We start from the raw sequence: 14,594 nt of genomic DNA on the forward strand, positions 1-14,594 counted from the left end.
TTTTTAAAAGAGAATAGTAGAAATTTAAAAATTAAAAAAATAGTAAAATTATCTAAAATTTGTGATACCAAAAAGAGATATTTTCTTTATTAATAATATAGATATAGATGGCAAACTATTATTAATTACTTTAACCAAATTCTCAATTTTTTTATATTCTATTATCTATCTTATATGTTTTACTTCCTATCTCTTGTGTAATTGTGTTATACTTTATAATTTATCGTAAAAATTTAATCTGTCCGAAGACGGCATCACATAATAAACACATATCATGAGGATAAAAAGAGATTCAACCACAGAAAGCACTTGCACTGGCTATATGGAAATAATTTGTTTCAGTGAAAGAGATTCCGTGGGAATAATGCGAATTTTCCAATGGCAGTTGCGGAAGGGAAACTGAAGCAGAGTGCTCTAGTTTAACAAACCCCAAACGCACCCGAATCAAATTCAAACATAGCATAGCCCCACACAACTCACTGACAGAGGAAAACAAAACGGTTTTCTGAGATCTGGAGCCGAAGATCCATTCCCGGGAAAATGGATCGGTTCTTTGGAAACTTGCCGCCAATGGATCTGATGCGCTCCGAGACGATGACCTTCGTCCAGCTCATCATCCCCGCCGAGTCCGCGCACCGCGCCATCAACTATTTAGGCGAACTCGGCCTCCTTCAATTCCGCGACGTAACTTTCTGTCTCTCTCTCAGATCCAATTTCCGTTCCTTTCTTCGAATTGCGTTTTATTGTTTTTGGCGCATTTTGTTTCTTTCGTTTTGCGGAAACGTGTTTTGTCGACGTTAGTTTTGGTGTTCTGTGGCATTTGTTCGAATCGAGTGCGTGAAGAAGGTTTTGCGTTTGCGGCGGCATTGTTTGAATTCGTGTGTTGAGTTTCGGAATCTGGCGCTGGTGCGCGGATTTGTTGGAACTCGTTGTTCTATTGTTGTTTGTTACGTGGTTGATTTGGATTTTGGATGTTGGATGCTTCGCGCGAAGAGTTAATACTAAATATGATCCATCCAGCATTGAAGTGCAATTTTTGTGTTTTTTTAGGAATTCAGAACAAGGGGACCTAGAATTCGAGGTCTAGGAAGCCTCTCAAGCACAAAGGAGAAGAGAAAGAGAGTTTATATTTCTTGTCTACCTTCTTACACGATACATAAGTATTTATAAGCACCATATGGGATGTTGTGTGCAAGATACTACAATAACAGAAATACAGAAAATAACAGAAAAGGTATAACAGAAAGAAAAATGGCGGACAATAGGTAGACAACATCTTCTAGCTAGCCAATGCTATCAAGCCAGCTCAACAACCAATAACTGAATCTGTTAAATGAAATCCCTTACATGCCTCGGTGGATTGATCTTCCTTTGGACCTCTCATTTGTGCCTATGCCTGTAGTATCTTGTTGTCCTCAAGGTGATAGTTATGGTCAAGCTGCCAAATGAGAACCAAGTTCAAACCCCTCACTATATATATATATATATATAAAGAACAATAAGCACCACTGCTACAACAGATGAAATGCAAGACAAGGTTGTTAATTCCTGTATATGAGAAACAAATCTCTTCCACAAGTCGAGGTGAAGAAGCAGCTCCTAGTAATAGGATAGGAACATGTCCACCTAGTGCTTGTTGTGTCTTCTCAAATGCAAGCTTATCAAACAGAGGTGTTGCTTTGTGTGGGGGAAGACCATTTTCTGTGGCTGTCACTCTGTCTGTTACAATAAGTATGTGGTCAAGAAAAACCACTTGAGCCATGAAACCTGTTCCAGTGGAGACAATAATTGAGGTTCCAAGGGTGTTAGACATCATGGTTGCATGGTAGGCAAACATCTCACTCATGTGGTTCTTCAACACTTGACCGATGTTAGGTGGCATTTTACCACTTGGTATAGTGGCTTCTGTCCACAATGCTACTGTGTGCATTACTTGCACAACTTTTAGTGGGAACTTTCCATGAGCTGTTTCTCCAGACAACATTATTCCATCAGAGCCTTCTCGAACAACAATTGCTATATTTGATACCTCTGTTCTGGTTGGAGTTGGGTGAACAATCATGCTGTCTAGCATATTTGTTGCCACAATAACAGCCTTTCCCATGGTATGACACAAGTTGATTATCTCTCCCTGCAAAAGTGGAACCTCTTCAATAGGGAGCTCAGTGCCAAGATCTCCTCTGGCAACCATAGCCCCATTAGATGCAGTGATAATCGAATGAAAATTTGGTATAGACTCTGCACTTTCAATTTTTACGATGACATGTATATCAGCACCACAGCTCTTCAAATAATTCTTCAATTCATGAACAAATTCAGCATCCTTAACAAAGGAAACAACATAGAAGTCAACTTTGTTATCCACTCCAAACGTGATATCATCCCAATCCTTCTCAGTGATTGAAGGTAGTGTTGCACAGTTTCCTCTAACATTCAAAAGTCACCTTGACTTGAGCTTTCCTCCATCAACAACTTCATATTTCACAGAATCCTTTGTCTTAGACTTAACAACCATAGACATCATACCACCTTTCCCAAATAGCACACAGGTCCATGTGGCACAAAACAGAATTGCAACTCTCTTATCCAACATCCTTTTTGGATATGCAGAATCATGAAATGTAGGATGCTGTGGAAGCATTTCATGTGGATTGGGTTGGGCATGTGCCAAATATTTGCTCCTTATAGCACCAGAACAAAACCACTTGATAAAGGGGCGCGCAGATGTCGCATCTGCTACCCAGCCTATATCATCAAATAGTTGGCATGCATCAACTACCCAACCATCAAATAAGAGGAAGTAGACATCCAATTGCTTGAGGAACCATAGGGCACAAACATAAGAGTGGGGAGTTTCATCATTGCACAACAATTGAATGTCAATGTGGTTTTTCCGAAATGGTTCCATCCTGGTATAGTGGGATTTGAGCTTTTGGGTGGAAGGGCAAAGATGAGTTAATTTCTGAGATAATGATGATGATTTTAAAATTGGTTGTGGAGACGGGTGTGGGCACGGTAACGAAGGGAAAAGGTCCTGTGGAGGGTAGTATAAGTGCAAGGGTGGTTGGTGGTGGATAGTTGTTTTGAGTGGCTGCAACGGTGATGGAGTCGCCATTGTGAAATCCATGGGCGAATGGCGACTGGTTTTGAGATGGGCCATTTTCTAAAGAATTCGTCCAGTTTGGTGGACATGGTGTTTTGAGTAGCGATGAGGTTGAGTTGATTGGAGGTGAGTTTCGCGATGCCTCTTTGATGTGGTCCATATTGGACTTGGAACGAGTAGAATCAGCTATGGAACTCAATGAAAGCATCAAATGTTAGGAATTCAAAACAAGGGGACCTAGAGTTCGAGGTCTAGGAAGCCTCCCAAGCACAAAGGAGAAGAGAAAGAGAGTTTATATTTCTTGTCTACTTTCTTACATGATGCATAGGTATTTATAAGAAGCATATTGGATGTTGTGTGCAAGATACTACAATAACAGAAATGCAGAAAATAACAGAAAAGGTATAACAGAAAGGAAAATGGCAAACAATAGGTAGACGTCATCTTCTAGCTAGCCAATGCTATCAAGCCAGCTCAGCAACCAATAATTGAATCTGTTAAATGAAATCCTTTAGATGCCTTGGTGGATTGATCTTCCTTTTAGGTCTCTCATTCGTGCCTATGCATGTAGTATCTTGTTGAGCCATTATTCCCTTCCCAACAGTTTTCTTGACTCTAATTATGTTTGAGAGATTGGTTGATGAACAGTTTGGTTGCATTGTTGAATCTATAATATACTTTGTGTTTGAATGTAGACAATTAGGATCAGACTGCTCTACATAATGTGAGTTGAGGGTAAACTGAGTAATCTCAGCCATTGATTAAGTTCTCATGCGTAACTAATCATGGATGCAATAAAATATCAATAATTAATTCAACAACGATTAAGATTACTCATTTTATCCTTATTCACTTTAGAGTAGTCAAATATACACAACTAGACTACTACACGTTGTTGTTGAAATTCTGAAATGGTACTATTTACTTTTCTCATGGTGCGGGTTCTTAGTTCCAAATAAGATTGGCATTCTCTGTTCATTGTCTTGCATTATTCTTTGTTGCATTAAATTTAGGCTCAGAAAGCTAATTTTAGAAACCTGATTATGTTGTTTCCTTTTTTACTTTTGTGACTGTGTATGCCACAACTATTGATAATAGTGAATTCTATTGGTAATCAAGGACAGAATGATGCCACTAACGAATGGTTCACTATGCACATAGTCGTGTCTGAGAACTATGAAAGGGTGATCTAGCGCATGAGGCTCTCACCTAATAGGGTTTGGAGAGTGGAGATGTATGCAGTATTAACCACGCTAGCTGAGAGGGATCTGACCCTGTGACCTCCAAGTCACAAGGCAACAAGGCTTGCCCTTGTATTAGACAACCATGCTGTTCAAAAATTATTATTCATCATTACTATAGTTTTTTTCCTGTCATTAGCATGTTTTTCATATAATAGGACTCTCTTTACAAGTTGCTTCTTCATGTGTGATCTTATTGTAAAAATTGATTCTCTAAAAATTGTTGGAGAACCATACACGGAACATGGGACAATTGCTGTATATCTAGAGAATTGTAGCTCTTTTGGTGGATCCAAATATGTGAAAACTTGGATGTTAATGTTCAATTCTGGTCTATTTTCTCATACATTTTTGCAAGGACAGACTGAAAGTGGGGATATTATTTAAAATTGTGAATAATATATCTTCTTTGCAATATCATATATGATGCTGTATCCTTTTATAAATGATATTTTGAGTGGCAACTTGCAGGGGTGTGTGTATGGAAATATTCTAAGTTTGTTTTAACCTTTCTAAAATTTTTGATTTAGATGTTGATCTTGTAAAATTCTTCTGTGATATTAATCACTGCATTTCTTATGGACTATATTTTCTCATCTGTAGTTAAATGCTGAAAAAAGCCCCTTCCAGAGAATATTTGTTAACCAGGTAATCTACACTGCACCAATTATTCCTGAATGCCCTTAATTTTGTCACCTTTTGGAATGTTAATTCATTAGTAAATTTTTTTGATGCTGACTTAGTCTGCAGTTTGTATTTGAGGTTTTTCTATGGGGCCAGATGTTATGACACTGTTCTTAATTTACTAGTTAGATAAAAAATACATAAGAAAGTCTTCTGTTAAGTACATAGTTTATTTCATGTGAATCGGATTATTATTTTTCAAATTCTCCATATTTGATACTAAAATAAGGAAGAAATTGGTTCAGACTTCAGGAAAGAGTTTATTTTTATTGTTTTCCCTCTCTTTTTCTAGAACTAAACTGAATTTGGTTTATAAAATACTGTCATTGTTGAAATTAATGGGATTAAGGTAGAAGAAATGAAAAAGAGAGATAAAAGAGACTACGCAATATGTTCTCTAATGTATATTGATGTGATGTGATATGTGACTTGAAAGACGAGGCATTAACCTTTGTTTATATATTTGATTCATAATCCTTATTAAATAATGAAACAAATCATGAAAATGGAAACACTCCTAAGAGATCATCAAAGATATTTTAAAATATTTGAAGATATTTAAAATGATATTATGAGATATTTTGATATTCTAACAGACAGATTAACTTTTCATAGTTTCGTTGCACTGGATATATTGTTATGTATCTCCAGAAGTCCTGATTGTGATAATATCCTGTATATATTTTTTATTTACCAACATGAACTGCATTTTGCTTGACAGGTAAAGCGATGTGCAGAAATGTCAAGAAAGCTACGATTCTTCGAGGATCAAATCAATAAAGCTGGTCTAATGTCTTCTCCTTCAGTCTTGCAAACAGATATTTATCTGGAGGATTTAGAGGTCCTTCTCTATTTCACTGTTTTTTCCCCATCAGATGTGATCATTGTCCTAGGTTGTTTTCAATATATATATATATATATATATTGTCTGGCTCCCAGCAATAACATGATAAACTTAAGTTGGTTGTCTGCACTTTTACCAATTTACGTGGATGGTTATCACCATTGAATCTGACACTGTAAGTTCTGTTGATTTGTCTTAAAACAGATACAACTTGCTGAGCATGAACATGAGCTAATTGAAATGAACTCTAACAGTGAGAAACTTCGGCAATCATATAATGAACTCCTGGAGTTCAAGATTGTATTACAAAAGGTATTTTCCTTAGATATTTGTGGTGAGCATACTCTCTTTGAAAGTACTGGAGGTTTTGATATGCTCCCTGTTATTTTTTGGTTATGCTAGTTTCTCCTGTTTGAATTCAGTTAGCCAATAGGGGTCTTTCTGATTGTAACTCAGCATTAGTTATTGGAGATTCTTTTTTGTTGATTCACTTTTCTACTATACTTCTGATATTAATGTATTCTGTCAAATATCAATGATATTTTATTTTTAATTATAAATATAATTCTGTTCTTTTTGATAAAAAATACTACCTGCATACTTTCTCTCATGTACATATGAGATATAATATTGTGGGCATGTTTCAGGCATGTCGTTTTCTTGTTTCAAGTCATGGCAATGCTTTTTCAGAAGAGAGAGAACTGGAGGAGAATGTTTTCTCAAATGGAGACTATATTGAGACACCATTTTTGTTTGAGCAGGTTCCTTGTAACATCTCTTATTACTTTTGATCTTTTTCTGCTATAAAAACTGTAAATTCTGTTACAAGTTTTTTATTTTTTTTCAATTTTATCTTGTAATGTAAGTGAACCGTTATAAATGGTTTATTTTACAGGAAATGAGGCATGCACCATCAGATCAATCTGGTTTAAGATTTATCAGTGGGATAATTTGTAAATCCAAAGTTCTTAGGTTTGAAAGGATGTTGTTTCGTGCCACAAGAGGCAATATGCTTTTCAATCATGCACTAGCCGATGAACAAATCATGGATCCTATTTCAACTGAGATGGTTTTATTCCTTTCTTATCAATTTAAAGAATATTGATAATTTGGCTGTAGCTCTGTTAATCTGTATTTAATTTGTTATTACTTTAACCAATCCCGTGCCCAGTTTGTTTACTTCCCTAATAATTTATCCTCTGTTCTCCTGATGACAGATTCCTGATCTTTTCAGGTTGAGAAAATTGTGTTTGTTGTGTTTTTCTCTGGGGAGCAAGCAAGAACCAAGATTCTGAAAATTTGTGATGCATTTGGTGCAAATTGTTACCCTGTTCCTGAAGATATAAGTAAACAGAGGCAAATAACTTCGGAGGTATGTATGCTCAGATTAAGAAGATATTTTTCCTCTTCGATTATGCATACTCTTCTATCATGACATAGGGGCCATGTGTACTCTAGTTTCTTGATAAAATTGAGTTTTTTTGCTGCTACAGTTTATGTGGGGAAAAAATTGTTGTCTGAACTTCAATATGTTTATATTGTTGAGATCTCACTTCAACTAGAGATATATGACTAATGTGGTCCTTATAAGGCTTGGACATTCCTCACCTTATAAGCTGGTTTTGTGGGGTTAAGTCCTAATTCCAAATTCGAAGATTATATCAAATCTTATCCTAGATCCGTTTTTGGGTCACCTATATTTGTCTACGCTGTAGATGTTTATTCCTAGGCATGGGGAAGTGTTGTTATTGGTCTGCAAATAGTCAAGTACGCAAAGAGATAGAGAGAGGGTGCCAGAAGTAGAACATGGCAAGAGAGCTGACTAATTGGAAAAAGAAAATAATCATGAAAATAAAGTGGAGCTCCATATTTAAGGAAATACAGCAGCTGAAGTGGCAGGCCACTGGTACTGCTCCAATATCATGTTCAGCTTACAAGGTTTAGGTAGGAAAAAAAGGAAAAGAGAAAATGGAGGTTGAATAATCTGAATTTGATTCGATGCGATACAAAAAGACAAAGAAGTAAACCCTATTGATAATTTAATATGAATGCTAGAATCCTAAGTTTAATCGATTAAGGAAACAAATCATGACATAATGAAATATGAAAACCATTTCTAGAGATATTCTAAGCAATTCTAAGATACTATAGTGATATCAGAGAATATCTTTTCTAGATATTCTAATAGAGATTGTATGATTTCTAATAGAGAATATAGTTTATGGTTACAGGTTTCATCCCGTCTTGCTGACTTAGAGGCAACTCTGGATGCTGGGATTAGGCATCGGAATAAGGCTCTAGCTTCTGTAGGAGGCCATTTAACAAAATGGATGGACATGGTAAGAATTAGCTACTGAATATATTCTTGTTCCTTGTGATGTAGCTGCACGGCATTCCTAATACTTGATCTGCCTTTGCAAGTGATGGGTATTTTATTATGAACCTATAGCTCTCATTCTTATCATCTTGTCCTAGGTAAGAAGAGAGAAGGCTGTGTATGATACACTGAACATGCTAAATTTTGATGTCACCAAAAAATGTCTTGTTGGAGAGGGCTGGTGCCCTATATTTGCAAAAACACAGGTATCTTTCCCCCTTCAAATTTGTTGGATCCTCACTATTTTTTTTTCCCTTTAATTTTTTAGGACTTCAAAACTTTGATTCCTATTGCCCATTAAAGAGATTGCATCTTTTGATTTTCCAGATTCAGGAGGCACTGCAGCGTGCAACTTTTGACAGTAGTTCTCAAGTTGGCATAATCTTTCATTCAATGGATGCACTGGAATCACCACCTACATATTTTAGGACCAATAGTTTCACAAGTCCATATCAGGAAATTGTTGATGCATATGGGTGAGCCTAATATATAATATGTTTATTAGCTGCAACATGAGTATGTTAATGTATTGAAATAAATTACTTTCTTTGAAGTTAGAAATGCATGACGATGTGCTATGCCCATGTCAATAGATCAATAGGATAGAACTGCTATTTTGCGATTTTGCTATAAAAACTGAAAAGACTCCTAGTCCTAATGAGCCTTGTACTTGGCAGTGTTGCAAGATATCAAGAAGCAAATCCTGCAGTTTATACCACTATTATATTCCCATTTCTTTTCGCGGTTATGTTTGGTGACTGGGGTCATGGAATTTGCCTGTTGCTGGGAGCGTTGGTTCTTATAGCACGTCAAAGCAAGCTCAGCACTCAGGTAATGCCATTCTAACTTTGACATAAATAAAGTAGCAATGGGAGGATTATACCAAAAAATATAATGAGTGTGTTGTCATTATGGTTAGTTAATCTTTGCGAAAAAACTTATTAATGATATATCAAATTTGATCGAGATTCTTTTCCATCTGATTGAAGTAGGATCATCGTATTAATGTTCAGAGTTGAGTATCCAGTGTTTTCTATGATTTAGTTGATAAACACCACAATAGTTGACATTTTTTTTTATAATTATTATGATTTTATGTCTTTAAATATCTTGAAATGTATTATGGTTGGTAATAAATCTATTGTACTGCATACTAGTGTAAATGAGTTGCACAATATCCTTTATTTTTGTTCTGTTCTTGGCATTGGAATTAAGTACCTAACAATTATATTTGATTTCTGCCAGCGACTTGGAAGCTTTATGGAGATGCTATTTGGTGGGCGTTATGTGCTACTTTTGATGTCACTATTTTCAATCTATTGTGGGTTAATCTACAATGAATTCTTCTCAGTTCCTTATCACATATTTGGTCCATCTGCTTATAAATGCCGAGATAACTCATGCAGGTGTCTTTTATTTCTCTCTCTCTTTTGTGCCAGTTTTATTTCTTTTTTTTGGTTTCCATTATGTAGATAAACAATGCATTAGTTGTTTGTGTTTTAGGTTGCCCTTTCTATTTTCTGTTTTTTAATTGAAACATACAATCAACCATTCAATTCCTGGTAATGACTCCTTGATTACTGAATTCTATTTTTGCTAAAATACAAATGTTGATTCAAATCATTCTGCTATGCAGCAGTCATGTATCACCAATTCCATCCTGGGAAGAATCTTTTGGCTTGACACCATCAGATGTGTTTAGTCACACTTCTAAGAGAGTTGCCTTAATGTCTAATTGTCTGTATCTTATGACTGTTTACCTTGAAAAACTGAAGTTCTTAAATTGATTCTCATTTCACTTAAAAATATTACCTTCAAATCTGCATCATCAGAAATAATTTCATTTGCATCTCTTCCACAGTCTGCACTCTTCAGTTATGCTTTCTGTTTTTGCTCCTTTCCTCCTTCAAATTGTGCTAATTTTTTGCTATATTGTCAGAGCTTGCATCAATTGGAAAGTTGTTTTCTAGCCAGGTTTTAACTTGGTGTGTGATTTTTTTTATCATTCTCCACCCCAGGGATGCACATACTATTGGCTTAGTAAAATACCGAGAACCATATCCATTTGGTGTGGATCCCAGTTGGCGGGGAAGTCGTTCAGAGTTGCCTTTTCTAAACTCTCTCAAGATGAAGATGTCCATTCTGCTGGGTGTGGTGCACATGAACTTGGGAATTCTTTTAAGTTATTTCAATGCTCGTTTCTTTGGCAATTCGCTGGATATAAGGTGCTCGCTTTTCTTCTAACTTCTCCCAGCAGTTACTTTTTGCTTTCCTTTGAGTAGAATGTTGTAACTTAATCTTCATGATGCTTTTAGGTACCAGTTTGTGCCCCAGATGATTTTCCTTAACTGTCTATTTGGGTATCTTTCCCTTCTCATCGTTGTCAAGTGGTGTACTGGCTCTCAGGCAGACCTTTATCATGTAATGATTTACATGTTTTTAAGCCCTTTTGACAATCTTGGTGAGAATCAATTATTCTGGGGCCAAAGACCACTTCAAGTATGATTCACTTCTTTGCTTCTTTATTGCTTAATAATTGTTGTTCCATTTCCTATTTTACATCATTCCAAATTACTGTTTATGATATGCAGGTTGTGTTATTGCTTTTGGCTGTAATTGCAGTTCCATGGATGCTCTTTCCAAAACCTTTTATACTAAAGAAGCTTCATAATGAGGTGCCGCTTTTGCCTCCCATGTGTGTGATTTTATTGCTTGAATATTGAGAACTTTGTTCACTAAAATTCTTGTTTACATTTTAATATGCCTACATTACATATAAATCCTTGTTGGTTCAATTTCCCCTTTCGACTGGATTTTTGCTTAAGGTTGTCAAATTTAAATTCTCTTTTGAGGTCCATTATAAGATCATTTTTCTTCAGACTAAAATATGCTAGTTTCAAAACACTTACAACTTCTATTGGCTATACAGACATTGTTTTAGCTATATAGTTGCCCTTGTCCTATACTTTTGATGGCATCTAGTTATTAAAGAAGCAATGCGGGGAGTTTGTGAAGATTATTAATCTTTTATCTTTGATGATAATATAGAGATTTCAAGGACGCACTTATGGTGTGCTTAATAACTCTGAGGTTGATCTTGAGTTGGAACCAGATTCTGCCAGGCAACATCATGAGGAATTCAATTTCAGTGAGGTTTTTGTTCACCAAATGATTCACTCCATTGAGTTTGTTCTAGGTTCAGTTTCAAATACAGCCTCATATCTACGACTTTGGGCATTAAGGTTTGGTCAGCTATGATTGTCTCATTGCATTGGGTCCTTATTATATCAAAAAAATTTATCCTTTGTTGATATTTTTTTACCTCTTTGCAGCTTGGCTCACTCAGAACTTTCCACCGTTTTTTATGAGAAAGTCCTGTTACTTGCTTGGGGGTGAGTTTGATTCATAAACTTTCATTAATACAATGTACTATTTTTTGAGCTCTTTATTGAGATTTTCTATTTTTTTATTTATTTTTGGATCCCCCTCCCCATCCAATGTGCATCCTGTAATAGACAAGAAAACTGTAATTTATAATTAAACTTATCTGAATGGTTATCATGAAATGCCAAATAAAGGAAGGTTTTAATAGTCCACAAAACTTCACTTGATCTTTGGGCAGAGAGGAATCTAAGTACAGCATCAGGAAAATGTAATATTTTTATTGTGTGAACATGAAGAAGAAGGGTGCTGGCAATAAATGGCATCATTTATATTTATCAAATTGCATAAATTTTTTATGTTAAAGTACTTTTTTTATGTTCAGTCTTGGGTGGTAATAGCATACCTTAGTTTTGATGAATTTTCTTGTTACCGTGAAAGTAACCTTCATAGATATTATTATTCCTAGTTTGAGATCATAGTATGGAATGGGTATCATTGTGGTGGACAGTTAGAAACTTTTTTTCAACAGGGATAAGTCAGTAAGATATTTCTATGGTGCAGAGTAGTTTTTGAACAGATAAATGTATTTATGGCTTATTCTATTGGTGCTATTGTCATTAAAAGTATGACTGACAAAAGTATCTTAATCAATACCTGTGTAGCCATTAATGAATTTTGCACGAGCCACTTGCTAGTCTTTTTTTTGTTTAATTCTTCACTTGCTAGTTTATATTAGTGTGACTTCTGATGAGCACCTGATTCGGAGTTGTGAAGATACAACTATGCAACTAGTCTCCACATATTGTAAATATAAAAATTATGTATGTTTTTGGAGTTAAATTGAAGAAATTTTAGTTAAAACTAATTCAGAGCTGCATGAAAAAACCCTCTTTCATGTCTGCATTCTTTTGTTGGATATTTTAGGCTTATGACTTATCCATGTATTATGTTTGCATTCCTTTTTGGCATTTTTCTCTATTTAATTGTTGATATCATCGTTCATTAACAGGTATGACAATCTTGTCATTCGGTTAGTGGGGCTAGCTGTTTTTGCCTTTGCAACTGCCTTTATACTACTAATGATGGAGACTCTCAGCGCTTTTCTTCACGCCTTGCGTCTTCACTGGGTAGAATTTCAGAATAAATTCTACAGCGGTGATGGCTACAAGTTCAAACCTTTTTCCTTTGCCTCCTTAACAGAGGATGAAAATTGATCCGTTTTTGTCTTTCTTGGTCTATTGGCAAATATGTGCAAAGAGTATATACGTAACTAGAAGGAACACGGCAAGAATTTGTGGGATTCAATTTAGTGGTTACTATGGGTGCTGGGTTTGGCCTAGCAACAATATCCAAGCCATTTTTCCCGTGGCTACTGCTGGAGTATTGGACTGCATCTAATTTTTCTTTTTCTTTCTTAGAGTAGGAAAATGGGAAGAGATTAGTGAATGGAATTGTTAGACTAATTTTGTGAAAAAGAAGTCCATCTTAGTTTAGCTATTGGTTATTTGGGATTACACATATACACATAATGTAGCGCGGGCTTTCCTAGGATGTAGTCATGTATGACTCTGATTTTTTTTTGTAATGATTAATCACAAGTTTTAATCCCATCTCTTTTGCAAGGTTTAGTCAGAAAACATGATGCCATATGTATGAATTTGTCATGTAAGCCGGCCGGACCCTAGGAATAAAATTTGAATTAGTTTGTGAGCCTCTTCGGTAATGAAATAAGTGATGTTACACACCTTTTTTTTTATTGCTTTTATTAGCAGTTCTGTCTGGTTTTGTATTATCTGAGTAATTCATTCAATAACAATACATGCATTTACATTTTATACACAAAAAATCATATTACCATGTCCCTCTAAAATAAAAGATTTCATGTAAATAGTATTTCAAATACTCGTTTTATAAAGAAATAAAAATAATAATAATAATAATAAATAGAATCTAATGTAGGATGAAATGGAGTTAGAATTCCAAAAAATGTATATGAATTTCCTATTTCTTAATGTATCTCTAGCAATTCCTAATATGAATGTTCTGAAATTATAATTATTAGTTATTTCAATCCTTCAAATTATGAAGAAAAAAGTCCTTAAAATCATCAACACGCTGAAACTAAAATAACTAGCTTTTGGATCTTGTGTGGATTTGGGGTGAAAAGATTGAAATACGTGGCTTTGTAAATTGGAACTAGACAGGTACTAATCATTAGTCATTTAGTTTCTAATAATAAAAATTTATCAATTTGATCTTAACTTTTGATCGTTATTAGTCATTTTAATGGGTATCAATCTAGTTCCTAATTTTGCTATGCATTAGTCAACTTGAGTCTTAACATTATTGAGTAAATTGACTTATGATTGCAAATTCTCAGTCTAGATTGAATTTGTAATGTTAAGGACTAAATTCACCAGTGATACCAATTTCAGGGATTAAATTGGATGACAATTATAAAAGTAAGATTCTTTAATATGCATTATAAAAAAATATATATACTATTACATGGGTGGATTCTTAAATATTCAAATTGTGATCAATACTACAAGAAATTACGACAAAGAAATGAATATTGTTAATTCAATCTTAAACTAATATTTGTAACTTAATCTTGATAACCATTTTATTGTTTTTGGTTGAAAATGCATTAGAGATGTCTCTCCAAGCATCGAATTTACAAAAGAAAGAAAGAAAAAAAGTTGAACGAGTAGTAAAGAAAAGAAAGAGATAAAAATAGGCTAATAGATCCATTTAGAAAAGTGGTAAGGTGATTAATAGAGCCCCAACAAAAAATTATTTTTGGTTCTTATCAATCACCAAACTACCCTTCTCTGTCTCATCCTTCTCCACCTCTCATATCTTCATTTTCTCTTTCTATTTCCCTTTCTTTATACATTTTTTCTCTTTTTTCTTTTCCTCTCTTCATTCACATGTTCTTAGGTTTTTTTTTTTTCATAC

At 34.9% G+C, this 14,594-nt stretch overlaps 1 protein-coding gene across 1 annotated transcript; it reads left to right on the forward strand.

Moving 5' to 3' along the window:
• Positions 1 to 293: 293 nt before the first annotated feature.
• Positions 294 to 13,377, forward strand: LOC114379703 (V-type proton ATPase subunit a1-like). Its single transcript, XM_028338391.1, has 18 exons — positions 294 to 684; positions 4,948 to 4,992; positions 5,750 to 5,869; positions 6,077 to 6,184; positions 6,520 to 6,633; positions 6,768 to 6,941; positions 7,107 to 7,244; positions 8,104 to 8,211; positions 8,348 to 8,455; positions 8,577 to 8,725; positions 8,927 to 9,080; positions 9,495 to 9,655; positions 10,268 to 10,474; positions 10,565 to 10,748; positions 10,841 to 10,924; positions 11,298 to 11,491; positions 11,582 to 11,641; positions 12,643 to 13,377. Exons 1-18 carry the CDS (start codon positions 541 to 543, stop codon positions 12,845 to 12,847), a joined length of 2,457 nt encoding a protein of 818 aa, XP_028194192.1. The 5' UTR covers positions 294 to 540; the 3' UTR covers positions 12,848 to 13,377.
• Positions 13,378 to 14,594: the final 1,217 nt, after the last annotated feature.

The sequence above is a fragment of the Glycine soja genome, chromosome 12 (genome assembly GCF_004193775.1).
Source record: "Glycine soja cultivar W05 chromosome 12, ASM419377v2, whole genome shotgun sequence".
NCBI lineage: Eukaryota > Viridiplantae > Streptophyta > Magnoliopsida > Fabales > Fabaceae > Glycine > Glycine soja.